This window comes from Rana temporaria, chromosome 3 (assembly GCF_905171775.1).
Source record: "Rana temporaria chromosome 3, aRanTem1.1, whole genome shotgun sequence".
Classification (NCBI taxonomy): Eukaryota; Metazoa; Chordata; class Amphibia; order Anura; family Ranidae; genus Rana; species Rana temporaria.
In genome coordinates this window covers 205,637,777-205,663,581 of record NC_053491.1, presented here as the reverse complement: position 1 = coordinate 205,663,581, position 25,805 = coordinate 205,637,777, and the positions used below count along the sequence as shown (strand labels likewise).

At 41.3% G+C, this 25,805-nt stretch overlaps 1 protein-coding gene across 1 annotated transcript in view; it reads right to left on the bottom strand.

Moving 5' to 3' along the window:
• CEP290 (centrosomal protein 290) overlaps positions 1 to 25,805 on the bottom strand; it is a 245,302-nt gene that overhangs the window by 59,508 nt on the left and 159,989 nt on the right. Inside the window, exons 38-42 of the mRNA XM_040344166.1 lie at positions 22,626 to 22,763; positions 19,492 to 19,713; positions 15,140 to 15,265; positions 7,982 to 8,127; positions 5,033 to 5,188 (exon numbers count right to left, since the gene is read on the bottom strand). Of these exons, the coding sequence (XP_040200100.1) occupies positions 5,033 to 5,188; positions 7,982 to 8,127; positions 15,140 to 15,265; positions 19,492 to 19,713; positions 22,626 to 22,763 (788 nt within the window). The remainder of the gene's footprint in view (positions 1 to 5,032; positions 5,189 to 7,981; positions 8,128 to 15,139; positions 15,266 to 19,491; positions 19,714 to 22,625; positions 22,764 to 25,805) is intronic.

Below are 25,805 nucleotides of genomic sequence, written 5' to 3'. Positions count from 1 at the left end.
TGGGTAACACATTAATCGGTAACAGGTTCAAGAAGCAAATCAACAAAACAACTGGGGACTTCCTGAAGCTCAAAAGAACCACCCAAAATAATCGTATGTCAGAAGCTGGTCCTTTTGGTAGAACTTAGCGAATGTGTTAACAGAAGACCAGGGGCAGATTTGGAAATCTGTTGAAAAAAGTTACTTGATGCCAAAAATCCCAGCAAGCAATCACAGATTCATTCAAGTGCACCTTAGCAAGAAAGGATGGATCCCGATTCTTGAGACCGGAAGCTTGGCTGGGGGTATCTCAAAGCGATGGTGAAATGAGAAGCCCGTTATTCTTTTCAGGGAGAATCTGGGATGACAAAGGGGGAATCAGTGATAGAAGCATGGGCTGACACAGAGTGAACTTGAGTCACGAAGAGGGACACAAGAACAATGTTCTGGCTGAGACAAACTGATACTCAGGCTGGGTTCACACTGATACAACATTACTGTTGTACGACTATCATCCTACTTTATAAGATATTTTGGGTCTGAGGTCCCTGAACCAGAGAACCAAGGGGGGAGGAATGGGCCAATTAGGACTATCGCGGTACAGGTCTACCAACGCTGGGTCCCGGGACTGCTGCGACTTACCCAGTCCACAGTATTAGATGCTAGCATCACTATCCTGATGCTACCATGGGTCATTGTTTGGCCCCCCCTACTACATACAATTGTACTACTCTCACATGTTGTATAGAACTCACAGGCACCTCCACAGGTGCCACCATTGGGCTCCTGTTCCCGGGATCCCCTTACATTTTACCACCTATCTTGTTACCAAGACTAGCAGGACATTCCCTCCGTGTGTCCACCTTGGCTACCGCACGGGACCCTGTAGGGCTACGCCCGCTGTTTCCATCTTGGCGGGACCTGTCTAGAATTTCTCCTGAGGAAGCGGAATATTCCGCGAAACTAGTTGAGACCGTCATAACCCTCAACCCATCGTGTCTTTCTCCTTATCGGGGGTTCCTCAATATGGTGTTGTCATAGGTTATGAGTATTTTAATTGTGTGATGATGTATGTCTATGTTTTCAATACAATTTATTTTTTGTTCTTTTAAAATGTACCCTCACTTGTTCCTATTTTTACCTGTACCGCGATAGTCCTAATTGGCCCATTCCTCCCCCCTTGGTTCTCTGGTTCGGGGACCTCAGACCCAAAATATCTTATATGATCTCAGGATGATGGTACTTCCAATATTTGTATTTACATACCTTACCCAGAGGCTCCTACTTTATCATCCTACTTTGCCCTGCTACATCTGTCCTACATTGGTCCTACTTCCATCCGACTTGAATGAACAAGAAAAGATTTTGCTCCGACTTTGAGATAGTACGACTTTGACCAATCAAAACAATCCCGAGTGACATAAATTCCTTTTATTGCTGCTGTAATTACCATGCCGGATGTTACAAGTCGGATGGTTAGGGCAAGGATCCTACTTTGAGCCAACTTCAATGATATTCAATGGGCGAAAGTAGGACCAAAGTCAGACCAAAGTAGTGCAGGGAGCATTTTCAAAGTCGGACCGACTTATGTTGGACCAGTTAAGACGGCTCTCATTGATTTGTGCATGTCATGCGACATAAGCTCCCAATGTCGGAGCGTTTGTCGTACCAGTGTGAACCCAGCCTCAGTGCCAAACAAATTGGTCTTTCCAGGCACTAGATAGACATGTCCCAAGATGACAGAAAGTTGAGTTGTAAAGGTTCGGAGAAAAACTGGATTAATGGAAACGACTCAAAAGGCCTAGCACTCTCATGCAGAATGTAGGAATTGGATGACTCGTGAACTGTAGAGCTGGAATCTGAGACCAAAGAGTTTAAAGTTTCTTCTGTGGTCCAGGAATATACCAAAATACTCCAAAAAATAAACCAGTTCCAGCAACAATTTCTGAAGGCTCAGAATCTTTCCAAACCCTTGTAATGTCTGGGCAGTTACAGACATTTTGTCCAACAGTGCATGTGATGATTGTTCTCTCAGCAGAAGGTCATCTAAGTATCCCACAATGGGGAAGCCATGAGAATGCAGCAGAGCTGATTCTAAAACCAGTACCTTGGTGAGAACATGTGGTGCCAAGAGGCCAAAGGCATAGAAATCATGGAAAGATAGGGACATTAAGGAATCAACTTTGATGTCCACAGAAGCCAGAAAGTTTTCCAGGTGAAAGGAGGCAAATACAGATTCGGTGGATTCCTTATGGAATTTCTGGAGCTTAATGAAGACATTGAGAGCTTTTACATCCAAAATGGCACAGAAGCCCCTTTGAGTTTGCAATTGGTAAACAGGGTGTACACGAGACCCATGCAGAAACAGAGACCAGTGGCTTTTTGTTACAGCCATCTCAGTTCAATAAGTCAGGGGTTAACCCTGGTAGTGGTTAGATCCGTTATAAAAGGGACTTCCACCAATTAGACATGATTTTACAAAGTAAAGTCCAAACCAGGGTCGAGAGACAAGACCCTCCAGAGAGAAGCACTAGAAAGAGCTTCCAAATGCTTATCAGTTGGGCCCTTGAAAACACATGCAGCCAACACTGGTATGGTATGCGTTACAGGGCATGAGCATATCCAGAATAGGAATGAGCTACTTCTATACAAAATCCACACCAAAGGGAACATGTTTTGCAGCTATCTTTTGCCAATTGGGAATGAGCCAATTCTGTACAAAACCCTCACCAAAGGGAAAGCACTTTGCTGCTAACTTTTAACAGAACAGATACAGAAAAGCACCCCACATGGGACCCAATGCCTGAAGGTCACTTCCAGGCTACCCCAGCAATGTACAGTCCAGTGTGGTCTGGACATGGTTATGACTAAGCACTCCTATGTGTGAAACATGTCAACTATAAAGGACAAACAAAAATAGAAGGCGTGCATACGTAGCGCATTACCAAAAATATATAAAAGTTAAATTGATAAAAAAAAGGATACTCACAAGATGTCAAATAGACATGAGCCATAAAAACACAGTGCTGAACAGGAGGGACATAGATGTGCCATAATACAACACAGGGTGTATAGTTGACGTGTTTTGGGGCACACCCCCTTATTCAGAGCTAGATTAGCAGTGCTGGAAGTGACGGTTTGCTTTTGTATGTCAACTATAACCTATCCTGCACTATTCCCATATTTGAAGAATAAAGGACATTTTATTGGATTACAACTGCGATGTGCGACCAGTTTTCTTCTCAATTGCGTGTCTGGATACTTTGTACTTTAAAAGTCAGGCTGAGGATAAACATGCTGGATAGATGCAATCAAAATTACAAAGCTCCAACAGCGATGTAGCAGTGATATATTGAGTGAAGAACATAATCAAGGAAGAAAACAAGTTAAAACAAAAAAAAAAAAAAAAACAGGTCAATAAAAAGGCATCCACACTCCTAGAATGCTAGAAAAAAAAAAACTAAAACATGCTGGAGGGGGTTATCTTTTTTTTTTGTTTGCCATTGTCCAATCCTCATGTGGGTTGCAGCATAATCTGAAGGTGCCTCAATAGAGTAGAAAGAAATGTTGTATGATTGTGCTAAAAACTGAAAGCTCACAATCTAATGTGTGCAGCATAAAGTTTGAAAGGAAATTGGCCTTGTAGGAACAATACACAATATAATAATAATTAGTAACACATTGATTTAATTGTATACTATGTAGCTTAGACTTCAGCATAGTTCCTTCTATAGATCTAAACAAATGTGATTATGTTGTCATAGTAAACATTTTTAATAAAGCTGTTAACTCTAAAAGGATCAGTAAATATACTCACCCTTCCTGGTGGCCATGCTGTCAAATACCACTCCTATCCTAAAAAGAATTGAAATCTGCAGGGAAACTGACATGTCTGTGAATGTGTATCTCTTGCAATGCCCGGCAACTCTCACTGGTTCCTCCTGCTGACCTCCACCCATCAAATGATACCACAGGGACGTGGGGATCAAAAGGAAGGAATCAGCGAGAGCTGTGGGGGACACAAGATAGCGACACTGCAGACTTCAACAGAAGATTACGCAGGATCAAAGCAGCATTCAGTGGCGGGCAGAAAGAATGGTGAGTATTTCCAGTTCTTTTTCAGGTATGGGTAATTTGAAAGGGTAACTATAGCAATTGGGTCACTGAAAGCTTTAGAATACTCTCTCTGATTGGTTGAAACTTCAGAAAAGCATTTCACACATCCAACGCTGGATAAACAAAAGTTGATACCTGACTGGAAAGTCTATTTTCACATTTTGTACGAATCCCAGAGTTTTCTTAACATATAGAGCAAACACATTAATTACTGTATTTATTGGCGTATAACACTTACTTTTTTACCCTGCAAACCGGTTTTAAATGGTGTGTGTGTGTTATATGCCGATACTGCAATTTGGGCTGCCTCGGAGAGAACGGGGAGGTGGGTGGGACGAGCGCAGTCAGATTACATACAGCAAGAATCTCCTGTTTACTCAGCTGCATCTGTAATAGAAAGTCCCGTCTCCTTGGTGGGCATTGGGCCAGTGTTCTGTCTATCATAGAAGCTGGTCCAGGAGGTGGGAATTTGTATTAAAGAGGCTGCCGAGTAAACAGGAGATTCTCACTTTATGTAATCAGACTGCACTTATCCCCCCCCCCCCCCCCCCTCCCTGAGATGGGCATTGATCAGGCTGCATTCATGGCAATAGGGAGGCTGCAGATGGGCATCAATCATGCTGCATTGATGGGCAATTGTGAGGCTACAAATGAGCATTGATTAAGCTGCATTGATGGGCATTGATCAAGCTGCATTGATGGGCAATTTTGAGGCTGTAGATGGGCATTGATCAGGCTGCATTGATGGGCACTGACCCTTATTTTGCTTCAAAGTTCTTTATTTAACATGTAAGGTTGTTTCCTGAAACTTCCCTCTTAAAATTAAGGTGCGTGTTATACGGCTGTGCATGTTATATGCCGATAAATACGGTAGCTCCTGACAACAGGAGGTAAGACAGAACACTTTCCTGGTTTGGTGTAATCCAACGGTACATACTTCATGTAAGCAATCTCATTTTCCAAGTCACTATTTTTTTTTCTGAGTTCTTCAATCTCTTTTTCAGATTCGACTGTTCGGGCCCCAACTACTTGATCCACAGTAACCCCGCGAGATTTCAGTTTCCTTTGCAGTATTAATTTTTCCTGGTCAGCTCTAGAATTAAAAATGCAATCGTATCATCACAGGACATTAATATATCAAACAAAATTAATATAAAAAAAAAAAAAAAACTCATGCTATTCAAGCATATGACAGTTTCTCATTCTTAACAACAAAACCCCATACAAAGTGTGTACTGGTGTCAAAACCTTGATATAAAAAGTAAGCCAGCAAATGAACAAAAACACTGTAGCCATCATACCCATACATAACAATATAACATGAAAACAACTCCAACAATTGAGGTGATTTGCTGGTTTAAATTTGTAAATTGAGATTTTGTATTGAGATTTTGACCTCGGTATGCGCTTTGTACAAGGTTTTGTAAGTGAGAATGGAGATAGACCCATAAAAGGAAGTCCGTTTAGCAACACCTTGCTAAAGACTAAAGCCGGGTATACACTAGAGGTCGACCGATATATCGGCTGGCCGATCTATCGGCCGATTTTTGGCGTTTTTAAATTAATCGGCATCGGCCGATTTGTGCTTTAAAAAAGCAGATTTAAACTTCAGCACCACGACTTGCAAAAAGCTTCTGTAATAGAAGTCAATGCAAGTTGCCTGAAGCTTCCCGTAGAAGACTTCTCTCTCTCTCTCCTGGGCAGCCTGCCAAGTTTTAAAAAAGATATACAATGTTGCTACTTATCAATGAACTGAACTCCATGTAGGAGAGTTCTCAGTTTAACCATTTAAAGGATAAATCTTTTTTGACACTTGTTGCTTACAAGTAAAAATCCTGTATTTTCTGCTAGAAAATTACTTGGAACCCCCAAACATTATATATTTTTTTTAGCAGAGACCCTAGTAAATAAAATAGCGATTGCTGCAATATTTAATGTTACACGGTATTTGCGCAGCGGTCTTTCAAACACATTTTTTTGGGAAAAAAATATACTTTAACAAATAAAATAAAAATAACTAAACAGTAAAGTTGGCCCATATTTTTTTTTTCATCCAAAAGTTTTCATTACCTGTTTTTGTGTTTATATATATATATATATATATATATATATATAATGTAATACACAAAAATAAGTAACGAAAACTTTTGGATGAAAAAAAATAAATATGGGCCAACTTTACTGTTTAGCCCAAAAGCGCCTGAAAAATCGGTTTAACATATCGGCCCAAAAAAAAAAAATCGGCTATCGGCCGCGATTTCGAAACATAGGCATCGGCCAGAGAAAAACCCATATCGGTCGACCTTTAGTATACACGGGACGTATATGTCTGTCTGGCCGACAGCATCCGACAGACTCCCAATCAGCGCTCTAAGCCAATGGCAGAGATCGCTGATCAGTGTACTGATGCATGGGCGGGGGGGGGGCGGAGGACGGACAGTTTTTTCTGTTCAACCCGTGGGGTTGAAAAAAAAAAAAAAAAAAAAAAAAAAAAAGGAAATATGAGTAGCGTGTACCTTGGCCAAAACTCATCTAGTGTTGATGTCCTTTTTATCTGACATGCTGCTACAAAGTGTAAAGCTTAACTCCAGGAACTCGGCCACTTTACACTTCTCTGCACATGCTCCGCAGGCATACACTGAATAAAAACAGCTAGATTCAACAAAAAATATGCTATGTAGCCATTTTTTTTTCTGTTTAGTTTCACTTTTCGTTAACTGTGTTCCTGCAACAGAACTTTGTATGTGAACGAATAAAAACAGCAATGGAATATCAAGACATTTAAGCAAGCAAAATTTCACACTGTAAAGTCCTGAACATAAGTATCAAATATGTACTGTTTTTATAAAAATATGACCTCTTGCATTTCTCCTTCAAGAAACATGGAGGGGTCCCCAAATTCCCCCAGAACTTCTGTAAACAGCACATGAACTGCTGGTGTTCACAGTGCTCAGCATACTAAGCTCACATTTTTAAATAAAGTGATCCTTATAAAGAAAATAAAGAACCACGTTCTTTTTGGAGATTGTACATTAACATTTACCAGATTTTCATAGCAGATGATGCTGCTGCATGTGAAAACACAATCTTCAACTCCTAGTTAAAAACTGTGGGTACACTTTTTAGTAGTAACACAGAGGAGATCATAAGACCAGGACTTTAGCATTTTCTAGGTCCAGATAGAGTGAAGAACTAGAGTATTTAAGGTTTAACTTGGAAGTCCTCTCTGAACTTCCTATATACCAGGGTTTGACAAAATTTGTTTGGAATCTAGGAGCCAGCTAAAAAAGTTAGGAGCCAGAAAATGTGCCCCGTCCCGACGAGCTCGCGTGCAGAAGCGAACACATACGTGAGTAGCGCCCCCGCATATGTAGGCCGCTACTTGTAGGCCCCGGCCTCAATTACCGGCGGGAGCGGGCGCCAGGTCACAATTGCGACCTGGTGCCCGGACATTGTCGACCCCTGCTATATACGCTCATATTTTTAAAGCTTCTGCATGTTTTACGGTACTGCTTTTCTATTTATGTAGTATAGACGAGTATATAAAAAGAGTATAAAATAAGTATAATTCTGTCAGGCTACTGAAACTTATCTGACGATTTCTCTTTTTGTTTTTTGTTTTTGTTTACCATAACATATGCAAGTTTAACAACAAATATCATTGATGCTATTGTTTTCTATGTGAAAATCTTAATAAACATTATTGTTTAAAAAAAAGAGTATAAAATAGTGTCAAGTTGCATTTCTTCTCCTTGGGGTTATACTACTCAGTAAGAATTATTTCTACACATTGAGGTCACACAAAACACTTCAAAGTGACACACTGGACACAACTAATATGGTACCCAAAGCAAAATGGGCTTTGTGTCCTGCCTGAAAAACTCACTTGGAATAAAGCTCTTTCAGGGTTGTCAGCTGTTTTGTCAGAGACTCTGCTTCTTTTTCTTTATCACGTAGTTTGCTGCGCAGTCCTTCTAATTTAGTTTGCCACTTCTTGCCTTCTTCCCACCTAATTATCTCATCTTTAGAGCTCTGCAAATGTAAAACATAATTACAGTTACACTTGCTGAATTATACTTATGTTAGATATAAGAGTTCTTTATGTTGTATAGATTGAGTTACAGAACACCAGCAAACTCTGGAAAATAATGCTAGACAGGAGTGATACTAGCCATGTCTCATTTCATATTAACAGCTGTTAAAGTGATTGTAAAGGCTTAAAGTGGATGTAAACCCCAAAATGTTTTTTTTTTTTTTGATGTCACAGTGTAGAGAATAAGATTTCCTATCATCTGTGCCCAGTCTTGCCACACAGAGTTAATCCAGATCTGGGCAATCCTCTTATTGTTCAGTGAAAAATTAACAGACTTCCGGATAAAAACCGGTCTAAATAAAAAGTCCTTTCCGTCCCCTTGCTTTGAGTGACATACATTACCTCTCACAATGAACTGTGGATCACCCCCCATATTATGATAAACATCCAGGAATGTGCATGTGTCCAAGCTAGTGCACGAGATATGTAAAAACCCTGTCACTCGAAGCAAGGGGAAAAACCTTTGCTGCAGCTGACCCCTTTTTTCTTACCTAAGCCCCAATCCGATCCAGCGATGAGCACAAGCCCAGTGGTTCCTGCCACTGTCTCTCTCCTTATTGGACAGATTGATAGCAGCAGGAGCCGTTGGCTCCCACTGCTGTCAATCAAATCCAGTAACAAGGGAGAATCCCGCTGTCTGTGTTGAGGGAAGCAGCAGCAGGACTCAGGAACGTGCCCGCACAGGCTTTCCAGGGGGGGGGGGGGGGGGGGGGTGAAGGGGAGGAGCCAGGAGCGCCGGCATGGCACCCCAAAAGAGGAGGATCGAGACTTCTCTGTGAAAAACTCTTGCAGAGAGCAGGTAAGTATAACAGGTTTGTTATTTTTATTAGAAACCTAACATTTACAACCACTGTGTTGATGCCACCTACAAATCAAAATGAGTAGAGAAAAAAACTTCATGGTGGCTAGCCTATAGTATGTTTAAAATGTATGTTACCCCAACATTTCATATTCCTCATGTGTGTTATTTGTAACATGTACTTGTGTTAAATAGTTTTCTGTCAGATGACTGGCTGTTTTTTCTTAACAATGCATTTACCACGATCCTCAACTTACTTGCAGACTTCGAGCTATATATAGCAAACTAATATATAGCAATCGAACTTTGACATACATTTTCAAAAATCTAAAGCATTAAATTTGACTCTCTCAGCAAACATTCTCCAGAACCTTCAGGTCACTTTAAATTTTAACCACTTCAATACCAGGCATTTTCACCCCCTTCCTGCCCAGACCAATTTTCAGCACCGTCACGATTTGAATAAGCGTATAGTGATTGGTTTGCAAAAAGTTATAGCGCCTACAAAATAGGGTAAATGTTGATACACGGGTACCTGGCGGACATTGAAGCAACCAGGCATGCGCGGTGGGCACGAATTTTCCCCGATGCGTGCCCACGGCGGCGCGCAGGGAACTAGTAAACAGGAGGACATCCAGGGACGTCCTCCCGGCAATTGCTGTAGATGTCTTTTGTCTATAGCACAGGCACGAAGAGGTTAAAGAGGCTTCCTTCCATATCAATATTTAGATATTCTTATGTCCAGAAACTTATCAAGCCAACATATGCCTAAATTCTCTGCTTTGCTATTCCAGTTCTGCACCGAGCTGTCAGCATGGTCTGCCTTCAGCTTTTCCTGGATGGGACGGTGTAAGGTCCTCAAACACCACGTCATCCCTAGGATTACGTACCTACTCCAGGCATCCAACCTATTTGACCCCTCCAATCTGGTTTTCGGCAACTGCACAGCACAAAAACCGCCTTGGTGAAAGTCATAACGACCTTCTGTTCGCTTTTAATTCTGGCTCACTCACTATTCTTACTACTAGATTTTAGTTCTGCCTTTTATACTGTAGACCACAACCTTTTACTCCCTTGCCTTGAAACCAGATCTGGAGTCTCAGAATTGGCTCTGAAATGGTTTAAGTCATATCGTACTGATCGCTGTCACTTTGTTTCGCTCAGCGGATTCCAGTCTGAAGTTGGTCCAGTCAAGTTTAGTGTTCCTCGGGGCTCAATCTGGGTCCCTTACTTTTTAGCATTTACACTAGTTTCCACTAGGCCAACTGCTTAGATCACATGGGCTCAATTATCACTTCTATGCTGATGACACTCAGATATACATCCACACTAAACCAAAATTCTGCTTTGGGTGGGATCTGTGACCCTTAATGAAATCCAGGAAAAAAGAAGATTTTAAGGCAAGCAAAATATCATGTTTTAATAATTGTTCAATAAAAAACAGAGTCAGAAGGTATTTTGAAATGCTGGGACATCTCAAAAGCAGTGCAACTGAGGCGTGGACAGTAAAAAACAGGGCAGAGGTAATAAAGTACAATGTCCTAGATAGGGTGAACACCACCTTAGGGAGAAAGGAAGATGTAGGCCTCAAGAAAACCTTGTCTCTGTGAAGCACAAGAAAAGTTTCCTTGTAGGGTAACTTGTACACTGGACTCACCAAGATGACAGCAACGAGAAAAGACACCTTGCGAGTGGCCTCAGAGTAAGGGATAGCCCTGATAAGTTCTAAGGGGGGTTTCTAAAGAATCACAGAACCAGACTGAAGTCCCAAAGATGGATGTATAGGCAGAACTATGTGATAAACCCCCGTACAAAAGTGCCAAAGAATGACATGCAACCAGTCTTTGGAAAAGAACTGCTAGAGCCTAGCTCTGACCCTTGATAGTACTCAAGTTCATCATTGATCCAGAGTAGATTTCAGAAAAGCTAGCATGCACAAAGTATGTCCTGTGATGCAATTTATGTGCCTTCATGTGTGATGGCAGAACTTACGAGAGCTAGATTTCCTAGTTTTCAGGTGCATGATAATAACAGTTTTAAGCTGGCCATAGATGGATAGAATTTTGAACAAAATGTCTTAGGAAAATTTAAAGATTCTCAGAACATTTGCACGTTGTTTGAAAGATTTTGTATGCTTTTAACATTTGATTTTGGAATGAATGGACATTATCAAACGAAAACCACATACACTGTTAAAATATGTGAAGTGCTCCCTCTTTTCCAAAAGAATACTATGTGATGTAAATATAAAATAAAGTAGTGACCCCCAGTGGGAGTATTGTATATGACACCAAATATATATTATATATATCACAATGAAATTGGTATGTGCAACCAGTGACCTCTAGTGGTTACAAAACTTATAACACATAAATATATCAAGCAAAGTCCATTAATATTGTCTGTGAACCAATGCTGTCCACGCACAATCCAACCGCAAATGATAACAAATGAGTGACTTAACACCACGTGGATCCTCCACCAGTCACATTATGCGCTCACCTCCCAGAGCGGCCCCCAATTGGACCAAGTAGCACCTTGCCATTTGGGTGGGGCTTGTGACGTCATTGCATCATTTGTAGGAAGTACACGATCACCCATGAGGGCAGCAGTACTTGTAAATGAATATGTGACCCCAGGGATGGATCTGTATATTTTCAAGTTCATCACCTTTATGCACCAGGGATAGTGCATTCCTAAATGTGAGTGCAATAGTTGCTTGTGTTTTAAATACATTGGGGCAGATCCACAAAGATCTGCCCCGGCGCAGCGTATCTGAGATACGCTACGCCGCCGTAACTTACTTTTTTTGGTTTGAATCCTGAAAGAATTCACGCCGTAAGTTACGGCGGCGTAGTGTATCTCTCGCGGCGTAACGGCGCCTAATTCAAATCGGCGAGTATTGTATTAAGCGTGTCCCCGCGCCGAACGAACTGCGGATACGCCATCCCTAAATTTCCCGCCGTGCATTGCGCTAATTGACGTCGCAAGGAAGTCATTGTTTTGACGTGGACGTAAATTACGTCCATCACGATTCACGGATGACTTACGCAAACAAATTTTTTTTTTTTTAATTATACGCGGGAACGACGGCCATACTTAACATTGCGTACGCCACCAAATAGCAGGTTTAACTATACCCTGGAAAAAGCCGACTAGAGACGACGTAAAAGAATGCGACGGCCGCTCATACGTTCGTGGATCGCCGGAAATAGCTAATTTGCATACTCGACGCGGATTACGACGGGAACGCCACCCAGCGGACGCAGAAGAATTGCATCTTAGATCCGAAGGCGTACGCCTGTCAGATCTAACCCAGATGCCGTTGTATCTTGTTTTGAGGATTCAAAACAAAGATACGATGCGGGAAATTTGAAAGTACGCCGGCGTATCAGTAGATACGCCGGCGTACTCGCTTTGTGGATCTGCCCCATTTATTTTTACAGTATTACACTATGCTAGTTCCTTTTTTACCCTTATGTTGCCATCCTATATGAGAGATCATGCTTGCAGAGAGAGCTTAAGATTGGGAGCTTAAAGATCCGGGATTGAGACCCCAAAGGGGAAGGTGATACTTGATCCAAATGAGGGCTGCTCTGGGAGGGGAGCGCATAGTGTGACTGGTGGAGGGTCCACCTGGTGTGGAGTCACTCATTTGTTATTATTTACAGTTGGATTGTGTGTGGACAGCATTGGTTCACAGAAATATCACTGGATTAATGGACTTTGCCTGATACATTTATGTGTTAGAAGTTTTGTAACCACTAGAGGTCACTGGTTGTACATATTAAATGTTATTGTGAGATATGTGTTGTTATAATTTTTGTACCCACTAGGAGGTCACTGGCTGCACATGCAACTTTCATTGTGAGATATACAATATATTTTTGGTGTCATATGCAATACTCCCACTAGGGGTCACTACTTTATTTTATATTTACATCACATAGTATTAATTTGGAAAAGAGGGAGCGCTTCACATATTTTTCTTTTTACTCTGGTCTGCTAATAACAGTTGGTGTTAAGTAGCAACCACTTAGATTTAATATACAACACTTACTTTATATTAGTAGCGTAGAAGTAAATTTATTTTTAACTGTTAAATATGTGTTTGTTCAATAAACATTTTCTATCCTTCTTCACATTTTCTCATTACTGCCATTGAAAACTAATCTCAATTTGACCCACTAATGATTACAAAAATTAACAATCTTTTCCTACGAATTTTCATTGGATTTACCACTTGGATAAAAGAATAACCGTAAAACAAATGTAGTAGTACAGATAGTACCAAACAGCAAATGTATTGAAATCTTTAAAATGGTGGCTTGACATAAAAAAAAAAAAAAATTGCAACTCATGGGTATATTAACCAAAATGCAGGACAACTAAAGACAAAAAGAACAAAGATTTTCTTTCAAAAGAGAGAATTCAAATAAGGGACAGTTGTGTACTACACCCTTAGTCCCCCATTAGAACAGAAGATTATTACTTTACCTAAAATGAAGAAACTGGAATTTTCAGTTAGGTTAATAAGGCCAAGCAATGCGGTAACAAATTTCTTCCCATTTTCCATGGTTGTAGGAGAGAAATTTGCAAGATTAACCCATCAACACAGACAGTGCTCCCAGGGGAATAAGTAACTGTCCTCTCCCAGAGGGGGAGGGGGGTGGGAGACGGCATCCCCACCGGGAGAAGACAATGGTTATCGCTAGCAGCTATAGCAGCCACTTGCGAGAATTGCAAGCGAATCCAGCTAGCTGGTTGTATTTGTAGCGCTACCCCCGAAGGAGCCGCTGGTTGATTTGGGATTGGCGTATTAAGTTACCAAATTCTTCTGTCTAGTGGTGATGCTTGTGAGTGTGGAAAAAAAAGAACAAGTGTCCAGCAGGTAGCGTGAGTTTTTAATGCTTTATTCCAGGGCCAACAAGGCCAACATCAACATGACACACAGTAGAGCAAAAGGTTGATGAGTAGGAAGGACTTGTAGCATCAGGCCTTGGATAAAAAACAGAGAGCAAGCCTGCTCTCGGCACAGACAATTCAAACGCCGCCACCCTCGCCAGGGTGGGTAAGTGCCCTTTGGACAGGCAATTAACTTGGACCTGGCAGCCAAAGGGTCGCTCGCAATAATCAAATCACTGGGAGGAAACAATGCCTCTGCCACAGGCGTAGTACATTTTCTTGGTATAATTGAAGTGTAAGGATAGCGAATCCTCCCAGTAAGTTTTGTTCTAAAGGATCACCCACTGACAGCAAAAGAAAAATACCTGACAGCAAAAGAAAAATACCTGTCATGTAGCGCGGTGATCAGATCCCCGGTGGTTCGTCCAGGCCTCACAGACAACCTCTGCACTTAGGTTCTCCCGAGCCAATCCCCCAACGTTCAGCCTCCAGCTTAGGATCTGGAACCCAGCAAGCCGCTGGGGTCCCTTTCTTCATCAACAGAAGGCTCCGCGAGGTGCACAGCCTCAACCCGGCCGGCCATGAGGATGGGGCCAGCAGATGCGCGCACCCTAAAGGTGGATGCCGCACCTGGAACTCGGGCCCCGCAGTCTTCACGAAAAATGGCCGGTGCTCCAGATATACCCCCCGTCAGCATGCCCAAAGAGGGAAACTCCTCTGACTGGCTGCTGGGGAAGGATGGTTCCGTCAGAACCCCTATAGCGCCAACTGTTGCCCAGGGGTGGAAACGCACCCCTGGACACACAGACTGACCCAAGAGGCAGTTCTGAACTGGCACCAGCACAAACTAACAATTAGTGAATGGGAGCAAGTGAAATCTCCCATTCCCCACTAACTTTAGCGCAACGCCCCACTAACTAAAAGGGGGGGGGGGGGCGCTACATATTCAAGCTGATCAATCAACTTGGTACATTCGGCCTGCCCAATAATGTTCAAATCGTGGCTGGTTGCTGCTGAACCAGCCAAGATTAGAACCGTGGATGGCTGGCCTTATCCAAAAGCCATAATTGTCTACATTTTTGTTGCAGAGGTTAACAGGCAACGCATCACAGGAAAAAATTAGCTTTTCCTTTAAAAGTGATATCATTTGAGAAGTATTACATACAGCTTTATTTTTGGATTAGGCAGGAATAAACTAGTAATGATGCAGTCACTAAATAATAGTCACATAGACACTCTAATCACACCTTATCTTCTCGCGCAGGTTTCCTTTCGGCTTCTTCACTTTTCTTCTCCAACTCCAGTTCAAGCTTTTTAATTTTCTTCTGAAGCTCATCTATCATGCTCTGTTTACTGTCCAGATCGGACTTGCTCTGAAAATATACGGACATTTAAAATGTTAGCTATAATCCTGTTAAAAGAGTAACATTTACATAAAGTAGCGAGAGCCGAAGGATGTTTTTAATGGGATTCTATAATCAACAGTGAGAATTTTAGATTACCATGTAAACATAACCTTTTTCGATGAGCATTGCTTCATAGCTATTTTTGCAGTAAACATTCTGCACTTCACAGAGCCTGGTAATAAGAGAAGTGATGTACAGTTACTCGCACCAGCTAGAGAGATTTCAGTTATTATAAGCTGGTGGTAGCCATAATGATAAAAAGTCAACTCTGATTGCTTAGCATCGATTACTGTAGGGGCTTCAAAACCGCTACCTCTGCTGAAGAGAATATAGTAAAATATGCTCAGGATTATCTTTATTTTGCTGGTTTCCTACATCATTTTTAAGCAAGGCTGACCATATAGTCATGCTGCCAACACAGGTGTCCCCTTCACGCTTCATGTTCGAAATGGATTATGGGTGGACAGTCCTTGAAGCTTCACCAGCTCTGTTAATCTGAACTCATTAAAGCAAGTCACAAAAGAGAACCATGAAATGTACTGTTAGATGGATTTTCAGAGATATTTCTGAAATGCTTCTGAACTTAAATTTAACAATTTCCTTGGTGATTCAATATATACTTTGAACAGCTACTATATGCCTCCACAGTCACAGCGGGGGGCTATAAAAGAATAACAACATAATTTTTATTACATATTTTATTTTTACAAACCTGGTTTACGGATGATTTAATCAATGTACAATATTTTTGTAAATGTTTGCAAACCATGGGTAAAAGAAAGAAGTAAGACATTGATTTAATTAAAAGCAAAGGAAAATCCCATCTTGAAACATAACTAAACCCAAAATAATTTTGCTGCTTGCTAGTCTTTACTCGTGGTGGCTGCATTTGTTTTTTTCCAGGCAATTTCCCTGCATTTATTCCTGAAAACAACACACTACCTGCCCCTTCATGTCTACACTCATTTCTTTATTGTGTCTATGGAGGGAGTCATGGCTGTCACACAGAACTTCAAATATGTCTGTCTTTGTTCATTCCCAATGTGTAGTGAGTTTGTGAGACTAGTAGTTGACGAAAAAAAACAAAAAAAAAAACGATAAAGATGTTAGTTTTTTTTTTTTTTTAAGGTCACAGAAAGTGGCAAAGATACTGCAATTTCTTGAAAGGTCAACATGTATTTTCTGTACTTGGTAAAAATGATCTGAATAATAAAAACAAATGCAGCCCCTACATCGAATGCCTGATAAGCTGCTATATATTACATTTTTTTTTTCAGCTTTAGATATGCTTTAAATGGCTGTCAATAAAACAGGTATTTCTAAGGGAAGATTTCCCCTATTTTCCTGATACAGTGACAATTGCAAAACGTTGGCTTTGCCAATGTTTTTTGTGGTCTCAAGGACATATAGAGTAGGTGAATCTCACCAGATGGAACACAGATCGCACAGAGGTCTTAGCTGTTCCACCCAAGTTCTTTTTTTTAATAAACAACAAACATGTTATACTTGCCTCCTCAGTGCAAGGGTTTTTCACAGAGCAGCCCTGATCCACATTTTCTGGGGTTCCCCCCGGAAGCACTCCTCCTCTTATAAAGTGCCCCCACGGAGAGCCGGATTCCATGGGGGAACTTGTGCGGGCGCGCTCCTGAGTCCTGCTGCTGCGCCCATTGACACAGACAGCAGGACTCGGCCCCGCTTCCTGTGTCACTGGATTGGATTGACAGCAGCCAATGGCTCCTGCTACTAATAATCTAGCAAATTCGGACCCGGGATAGCTGCTGGAGCTGCTGTGCTCGTCCCAGTCACTGGAACACTCGGGATTAGGTAAGAAAAAGGGGGGAAGCTGCAGCATAGAAGATTTTTCACCTTAATGCATTAAGGTGAAAAACAGCATTTTTACATTTTTTTTACTGTTTTTTAAATTTTTAATGGTTTACCACTCCTTTAAAAGTACGGGTACTCCTCACTTAACGACCAGGTTCCATTCCAACGACCAGAGCATTAAACAAATTGGTTGTTAAACAAAGAGTCACAAGTAATCAATATTTTAAGCATTCTTAACTACTGTACTGTACTGTGGAAAAACAAAAAAAAGGTCTAAAACCAAAACTCCACTCCATGTACACTGTGTACAATGATATATAGCATGTTGTGCAGGTGGGGAGAGCTGGTCGTAAGTCTGAGTGGTCGTTATACAAGTAAGTCGTTAAATGAGGAGTATCTGTATACTATTCAGAAGCCTAACTTTTCTAGAACATGCATATCAAACTGGCAAACCTGCCACAACTTCTCAATTTGCTGCCTTGACTTGGGCAAATATTCGACAAAGGATAAATGATCCTTTATGAAAAACAAATGATTCTTAAAGAGGAACATCACTCTGTCAACATTGACAATTTTTTATCTTATTTTTTTTTACATTCCTTAAGTTACTTCCTAGTTTTGATGCCTAGGCAAAGTATGTCATACACCCCAGAAGCCCTCAGGAGGAGAGGAGGGGTTTTCTCAGCCATGTACACTCTCCTGACTGTATGCCTAAGCGAAGGGCACATGGATTCCAGAAAGTAAATGCTACAGGAATCGTCTTGCCCTTGCTCAAGATGGCCACAGCCAGAAATGCTAGGGGGATATTTTTAAAAGTGATTTCTCAACAAAATAAAGCATGGCGGATGGGTGAGTTTGCTTTTTGATAGTAAAAATAAAATTAAATGGCGCTTTCGGTTTGTGGTTTTTAGATACAGTGAAGTTCCACTTTAAATCGAACACACGCAGATTTCAGCATGCTGGACATTCGTTGCAAGCAATGAAACAATAAACCGCGCAACACCAGCTGCAGAAAAGGTTGAAATTTGAGCCGTCGGTGGCTTTGTTGGCTTCACCTGACTTGACAAAAGTAAATTTAAAGATAGACTCTGCTGAGTGGAAAATTTGTGGCTGAACACTAATAGCTAGATTCAGGTAGGCAGGCTTATCCTTGCGGCGGCGTAGTGTATCGTGTTTACACTACGCCGCCGTAAGTTAGCGAGGCAAGTACATGATTCACAAAGTACTTGCCTGCTAAGTTGCGTCGGGCGTAAGCGCGCCTAATTCAAAATAGGCTGAGAGGGCATGTTTTATGTTAATTTGGGTTGACCTGACGTGATTGACGTTTTTTTGGAACGGCGTCCGTGTACATATCCCAGTGTGCTAAGTACGCCGCACGGTCCTATTGGTTTTGACGTGGATGTAAATCCCTATTCACGGACGACTTACGCAAACGACGTAAAATTTTCAAATTTCGACGCAGGAACGACGGCCATACTTAACATTACTATTCCAGCTATTTGATGGAATAACTTTAGGCCTGATAATGCGTTACGTAAACGGCGTATCTGTACTGAGTCGGCCGGGCGCACGTTCGTGAATAGGCGTATCTAGTGATTTACATATTCTATGCCGACCGCAATGGAAGCGCCACCTAGCAGTCAGCCTAAAAATTACACTTTTAGGATACGACGGTGTAAGACACTTACGCCGCTCGTATCTGAGCCTAATTTAAGCATATCTGGTTACCTTAAATTAGCGCCGGCGCACATTCAGACTTAGGCTGGCGTATCTACTGATACGCCAGCCTAAGTCTTTCTGAATCCACCTAAATGACCCCATTTACACCTGAGCGTTTTGTAGCTTGAAGCCTGAAGCTACAAAACGCTGGCGGGGAAAAAATCTATTATTCTCTATGGAGATGGTTCACATCTCCACTACAAAACGCCTGAAGCCAGAAGTTCCAAAACGTCTGAAGCTCAAACAAGTTCTGGGACTTTTTTTTTAGGCAGATTTGGGTGTTTTTCTGCTTTTAACATGGGTGACCCTAGACCTGTCCAAAATCGTGATAAAAAACGCCGCAAAAATTGCGGCAAACGCTACGCTTAGGTGTGAATGCAGCCTAAGTGCATCCTATGAGATGCAGTCTCTGTGTAAGTATTCAGGCAGTCGCAGGTGAATTCAATAGCCACCAGAGGAGATTTCCCTTGCAGAGCCCCTACCCATGAGCTAAAGAGAGGGATCTAACAGGATATGGCTATCTTTACATACACTGCTCAGTTTTCTCTCATAATACAGATCGAGCAAGTTCCTATGTATTGTCACCAATTATTTTTGCCATGACACTGCTGAACCAGCAGACAATGTAAAAGGAACAGTATGATATGTACCTGTACGCTGCTCATCAAACGTTTCACCCTTTTTTTCAGTTCCTCATTTTCCTTGTCTACTTCATCTTTTTCCTTCTGTTGCTTATTAAGGGTTTTCTGCTTTGTTCGCAACTCTTGGTTTAGGTTTTCAAGGTCTTCTGTGAGGTTATTCTCTCTAGCCTTGCTAGTTTTTAGGGCCTCTTTAAGCTTTAGTTGTAGCTCATTTAAATCTTCAATCCGTGCCTGTAACGATAATATCATGTCTCTTCACAATTAAATTTGCCTACTTAAAATACCACAAAGGAATTAGGTTTCGGATTAAAACTCTGTAATCAGCTTTTAAGTTAAGAAAGGATAATGTAACAATTTTCATTTGCAACCAACCCAAGCACCAGGGGACATCATTTGCAAGGAGATGCTTAATGAGAGAATTTGCTTCGAATGAATTATTTAACTCTTGTATCCACACAACGAATATCAATAAAACAAGCCAGACTACATAGGTTACTCGAATGCTTTCCATGTTAGCTCACCTCACTCTACCTTATTGATTTAAAGATCAATACCATGTCAAGTGGCAAAATAATATATAAATACCAATTGGGATCATTGCATCTTTTCCAAAAATGCCAATAGGAAACTGGTTGTGTGTAAATAGTGCACAACAAGTTAAAAGAATATTACAGTTTTACTATTCGACTAAATATCACCTACTGAATTATTTGTAGCGTAATCAACCTTGAAAGTGGTGGGTACTTGTATGCAAAGATCTCACAGGAAGAGCACCCAAAGATCAGAGAGACTAAGGGGTGATCTGAAGATGTCTTTTCTGAACTATCAGTTTGCGGAATGATGCTGTGTTTGGAAAAGTACCGTATTTATCGGCGTATATCGCGCACTATTTTCCCCTTAAAATAAGGGGAAAATCGTTGGTGCGCGATATACGCCGATAGCGGCTTCCCGCGCTCAGTTTGAAATCCTGCGCCGACATATACCGAGTGCTGTACACTCGGGTACATTCGGCCAGGCTCAGCTTCGCTCGTGCTCACGCATAAACGTCACAGAGCGTGAGCAACGCCGAGCCTTGCCGAATGTACTGCACTTGGTATATGTCGGCGGAGGCGTTCGAACTGAGCGCGGGAAGCGGGGACTCGACTTGAGGCGCGCACTGGAGAAGCCGGGAGGACACCATCGAGGCCGCAGACGGACGCCGGACCGGACGATGGACGCTGGGAAGACACCAAAACTGTAAATAATTAAATCATATAACATTTTTTTTTACAAGAATTTCGGGGGCAACTTTAGGGGTGCGCGGTATACGCGGGAGCGAGTTATACCGCAATACTGCAGGACAGTATTTCAACATAACGACCCCAAATACAACTCCAATACAACAACTGCCTTACTAAAGAATCTGAGGGTAAAGGTGATGGACTGGCCAAGTATGTCTCCAGACCTAAACCCTATTGAGCATCTGTGGGACATCCTCAAATGGAAGGCGGAACAGCGTAAAGTCTCTAACATCCACCAGCTCTGTGATGTCATCATGGAGTGGAAGAGGACTCCAGTGGAAACCTGTAAAGCTCTGGTGAACTCCATGCCCAAGAGGGTTAAGGCAAACAAAAATGCTAAAAAATAATGGTGGCCACACAAAATATTGACACTTTGGGCCCAATTTAGACATTTTCACTTAGGGGTGTACTCACTTTTGTGATACACTGTATGTGCAGAAAGATGTAGGATGTGTCTGCAGGAGCCTAAAATTGCACCCAAGATCCCTCCAAAAACATACTTTTAATTTTTTAGGTGAGAAATATTGTTTTTTTTATTTTTGCGTTTGTGAAATTGGCAATCTCGAAGTCTGGCAAAACATTATACAATTTTCTTGTACAATTTTCCTTTATGCTGCGTACACAAGACCATTTTTAATGTCATGAAAAAAAATGAAGTTTTTCCTCGACATGATTCTTGTCAAGCCTGCCTTGCATACACACGATCGTGAAAAAAAAAAATGCTCGAGCAGAGCACGGTGACGTACAACGACACTATGAAAGGAGAAGTTCCATTCGAATGGCGCCACCCTTTGGGCTTGATTATGCAAATTTCCCTTCTCATAACTTGCTTCTGAGCATGCATGTTTTTCCCCCGTCGTTAAAGCCTACACACGACCATTTTTCACGACGTGAAAAACGTAGAGAAAAGAGCAGGTTCTAAATTTTGAAATCCCATTTTTCACATTGAGAAAAATGCCCTGGAGCCTACACACATCTTTTTCTATCCCTGTAGTAATACAGTGTACTGTTTGACAGCGGCCATTATTAGTTTTGTTGCGGATCTCATATAATCATTACAATACATATATCTTTTCATTATCCTTTATTAACATATAAACTGTTATTGTAGCAAATCATCACTCTTTCTATATAATCTATACCATTTAGCCCTATTGAGGTACAATCTATTATTTGTATTTATTATCTTATATATTTTTAGGGACCTCCATCCCAGTCCCAGTATATCTCTTCTGGCTGATCCACCGGCTTCTCGATCTTTGGAATAATTTCTCCCTAACACTCCTGACACTCCGTACTTTACTCTGTATACACTATATACATCTTGACAAAGAATTTTATGGTCTCCATTTTGCTGGCTACTATGCACTCCCTGACTATTTACTGAAGTTTATTTTTTTATTTTTTTATGGCAGGGACAGATACATTTGTTATGATATTTTGTTCCGAAGTGTATGCATGTTAACATTGGTCACTGAATCTACCCAGTGGGTATAAAGAGAGCCACAAAAACCTGACAGAGGCTTCCATATTCTATCTAAAACTACAAAAAGTTTTGGCTGCAGATAAACTTTAAATAAATCACACTATTCTGAATGAGCTATTTAAGGAAAGGTTACACCTTGCAAGTATAACTAGACACTTCATAGACTGTGGCTATATTATTTGTGTCAGAACCTCAAAACAGATTATAAAATAAAGTTCCTTATGCAGTTTTTGAGATGTCCAGAAATACAGCAGTAATATGCAATTCATACTTGCACATTAGCATTAATATCCAGAAGTAGCATTCCAGGCTATATCCCTGACCATTCATGCATGGTGTAGCTGGAAATATGTAAAATAAAATGTCACCATTCTCACCTTTAAATCTTTGGTCTGTCTGTCAACAATCTGCTGAATGTTTAAATTGTCCTCCTTTTGTGCTGCAGCGGAAATAATCTGCTGTTCAGCATGAGCAGTCATTTCTGCCCGAAGAGCAAGCAGAGCTTTGCTTAAAGCCTGGGAAAAAGATAATACAACATGGTAGCACAACTGTCCAATACACCTAATAAATCCAAACGGTCTAAAGTTTAAAAGGAGATAATTTAAGAAACAAGGTAGCCAAATATATATATAAAAAAAAAATACAATATATAATTAATGGGAGAGAAAAAACTGTAAAAGTGATTGTAAATGTATTTTAACAACCATATCTATACTTACCTGCTCTGTGCAATGGAATTGCACAGAGCGGCCGCAAACCTCCACTTTTTGGGTACCCCGTCAGCGCTCATGGCCCCTCCCCTTTGTCCAGTTGATTGGCAGAACTGGGAGCCAATAGCTCCAAGTGCCCCAGCCAAGCTAGCAAGATCTGGAAGTTAGTGAAGCGAGGAGCTGCAGACATGCACGGCGCTGGATCAAATGAGGGCTTGGATAAGTAAAAAAGATTGGGGGGGGGGGGGGTGAGGGGGATGCAGACACTAAACATTTTTTATCTTAATACAAAGAATGCATTAAGTTAAAAAAAATCTTAAGGCTTTACAACCACTTTATGCCAAAAAAAATGTAATCATTACATGTCAGCCAATTGCAGTGTCTCTCTTAGGCTTTTCTGCAAGTCTTCTTTAAAATATTTTTTTCATCTGGTGATCATGCCTTGGACCTTTATAGGAGCTTTGCTCCTAGGGCAAAAAATGCCCATATAAGCTTTTTCTCCTAGATTGAAAAAGCTTGCCCCCATATGGGTCTATTCAGAAGCAACCATTTTAAACATAGGATGAATGCTCCTGCTGCAGCGCTTGATCCTTTCAACTCCTTGGCCTGCCATTTCACAGTTGTCATGTCATTGCTTGTGGATGTGCATCAGATATGACATGGCACAGCCATAGGTCAGCAACCTTAAAAGGCAGAGAGAGTGACTAGCCACAGCTCAAAAACAATAAAACAAATAGGAATAAAGATTGGGAAAAATAAACATTTTAAATGCACATTCTAAAAAAAAAAAAAAAAAAAAAATGTGGAAGGTTTAAACATAATCATACTTCTACTCAGAATTCCCTTTTGTAGTTGCTCTACTTCGTAAAACATGATTTTGGTCATATATATATATATATATATATATATATATATATATATATATATATATATATATATATATATATATATATATATATATATATATATATATATATATATATATATATATATATACACATACACACACACACATATAAACTGTCAATGCTGTCGTGTTAGGAGTAAGAATGCAGAGAAAAAAAAATGTAAGATAGAGATATGATATATAGATAGATAGATAGATACACACATTGTGGGAGATTAGCTTGTGAGGATCACCTTTTCTGAATGACAGTCCGCAAGCAGGCACTTTCTTTTTAAGTCTGGCGGATGCCAGGTTTTATTAAAAGGTTTGCAGGTTAAAAAAAAATAAAAGAAAACACTAAATTAAATCCTTGCCGTCCGGCGCTAACTAAACAAATAGTCTCCTCTCTATAGAGTGCAGGGCTGGCCCCCGTCACCCACAAAACATGTAGTAAAGCAAACCTCTTTTTAGTCCAACATTCAGCGCTCCCCTCACTCAGGTCCCTTCCTGAGTCTCAAGCCAGAGCTCTGTTGTGCTCTCTTCCTGGTCTTTTAAAGTCCAGCTGATTGTGGACTCCAGTGGACCCAAACATCCGGACCTGAACCCTAGCCAGGCCTGGAGGCTGTAAAACCCGGACCGGATTCCGGTTCAGTCTCTCATAATAGAAAGTATGCGAGGTGAAATGTACCTATGATCATGTATCGCACCTTGCATACCGTCACAACATACATACACACACACACACACACACACACACACACACACACACACATATTCCTGTATGTTGTGTTTACTAAGATGCACATCCAAGAGTCTTTTAAAACTATCAATACTCCCTGCTGACACCACCAATTGTGAAAGAGAGTTGCACATGCTTATCGTCCCGACAGTGAAAAACCCCCTTTGCAGCTTAAAGCTTAAACTGCTTCTCCTCCAATCTCATTGTGTGGCCCTGTGTCTTCTTACACTCCCTGAGACTGAATAGGTTTTTTTTTTTTATTGCTGGGATCACCATTAAGATATCTGTATATCGCTATTGTATCTCCTCTCAAGCGTCTCTTCTCCAGGGAGAATAAATGTAGTGCTTGTAGTTGTTCTTCATAATTAAAGTCCTCCAGTCCCCTTATTCATTTTGTTGCCCTTCTTTGGACTCTCTCCAGCACATAATTACTGAGGACTGATGACCAGAACTAGACAGAATACTTCAGATGTGGCCGAAATCAGAGTTTTATAGAGTGGCAGGATTATAGTTTTATCTCTGGAGTAAATTTCCTTTTCTATGCATGCTAATATTCTGCCGGCTTTGGTAGCTGCAGCTTGACATTGCATGCTATTGCTCAGTCTGTCATCTACCAAGACCCCCAGATCTTTCTACATCCTTGATTCCCCCAGAGGTTCTCCCACTAGTAGCTTGTATTTATGTTGTTAGCCCACAAGTGCATTACTTTACATTTCTTAACCACTTGCCGACGGCGCACCGTCGAAATACGTCCACAAGGTGGCTCTGCTGGGCGAGAGCACGTAATATGAGGTCCTCTCTCCCAGCCGCCACTAGGGGCGCGCGCGTGCCCCCCGCTCGCCCCCGACTCCCGTGCGTGTGCCTGGCGGGCGCGATCGCCGCCGGGCACACGCGATCGCTCGGTACAGAGCGGGGAACGGGAGCTGTGTGTGTAAACACACAGCTCCCGGTCCTGTCAGCAGGGGAAATGCTGATGTTCGGTTCATACAATGTATGAACCGAGGATCAGTGTTTCCCCTAGTGAGGCCACCCCCCCCCCCACAGTAAGAACACACCCAGGCATACTTAACCCCTTCACTGCCAGTGGCATTTTTATAGTAATCCAATGCATTTTTATAGCACTGATCGCTATAAAAATGCCAATGGTCCCAAAAATGTGTCAAAAGTGTCCGCCATAATGTCGCAGTACCGGAAAAAAAAAAAAATCGCTGATTGCCGCCAT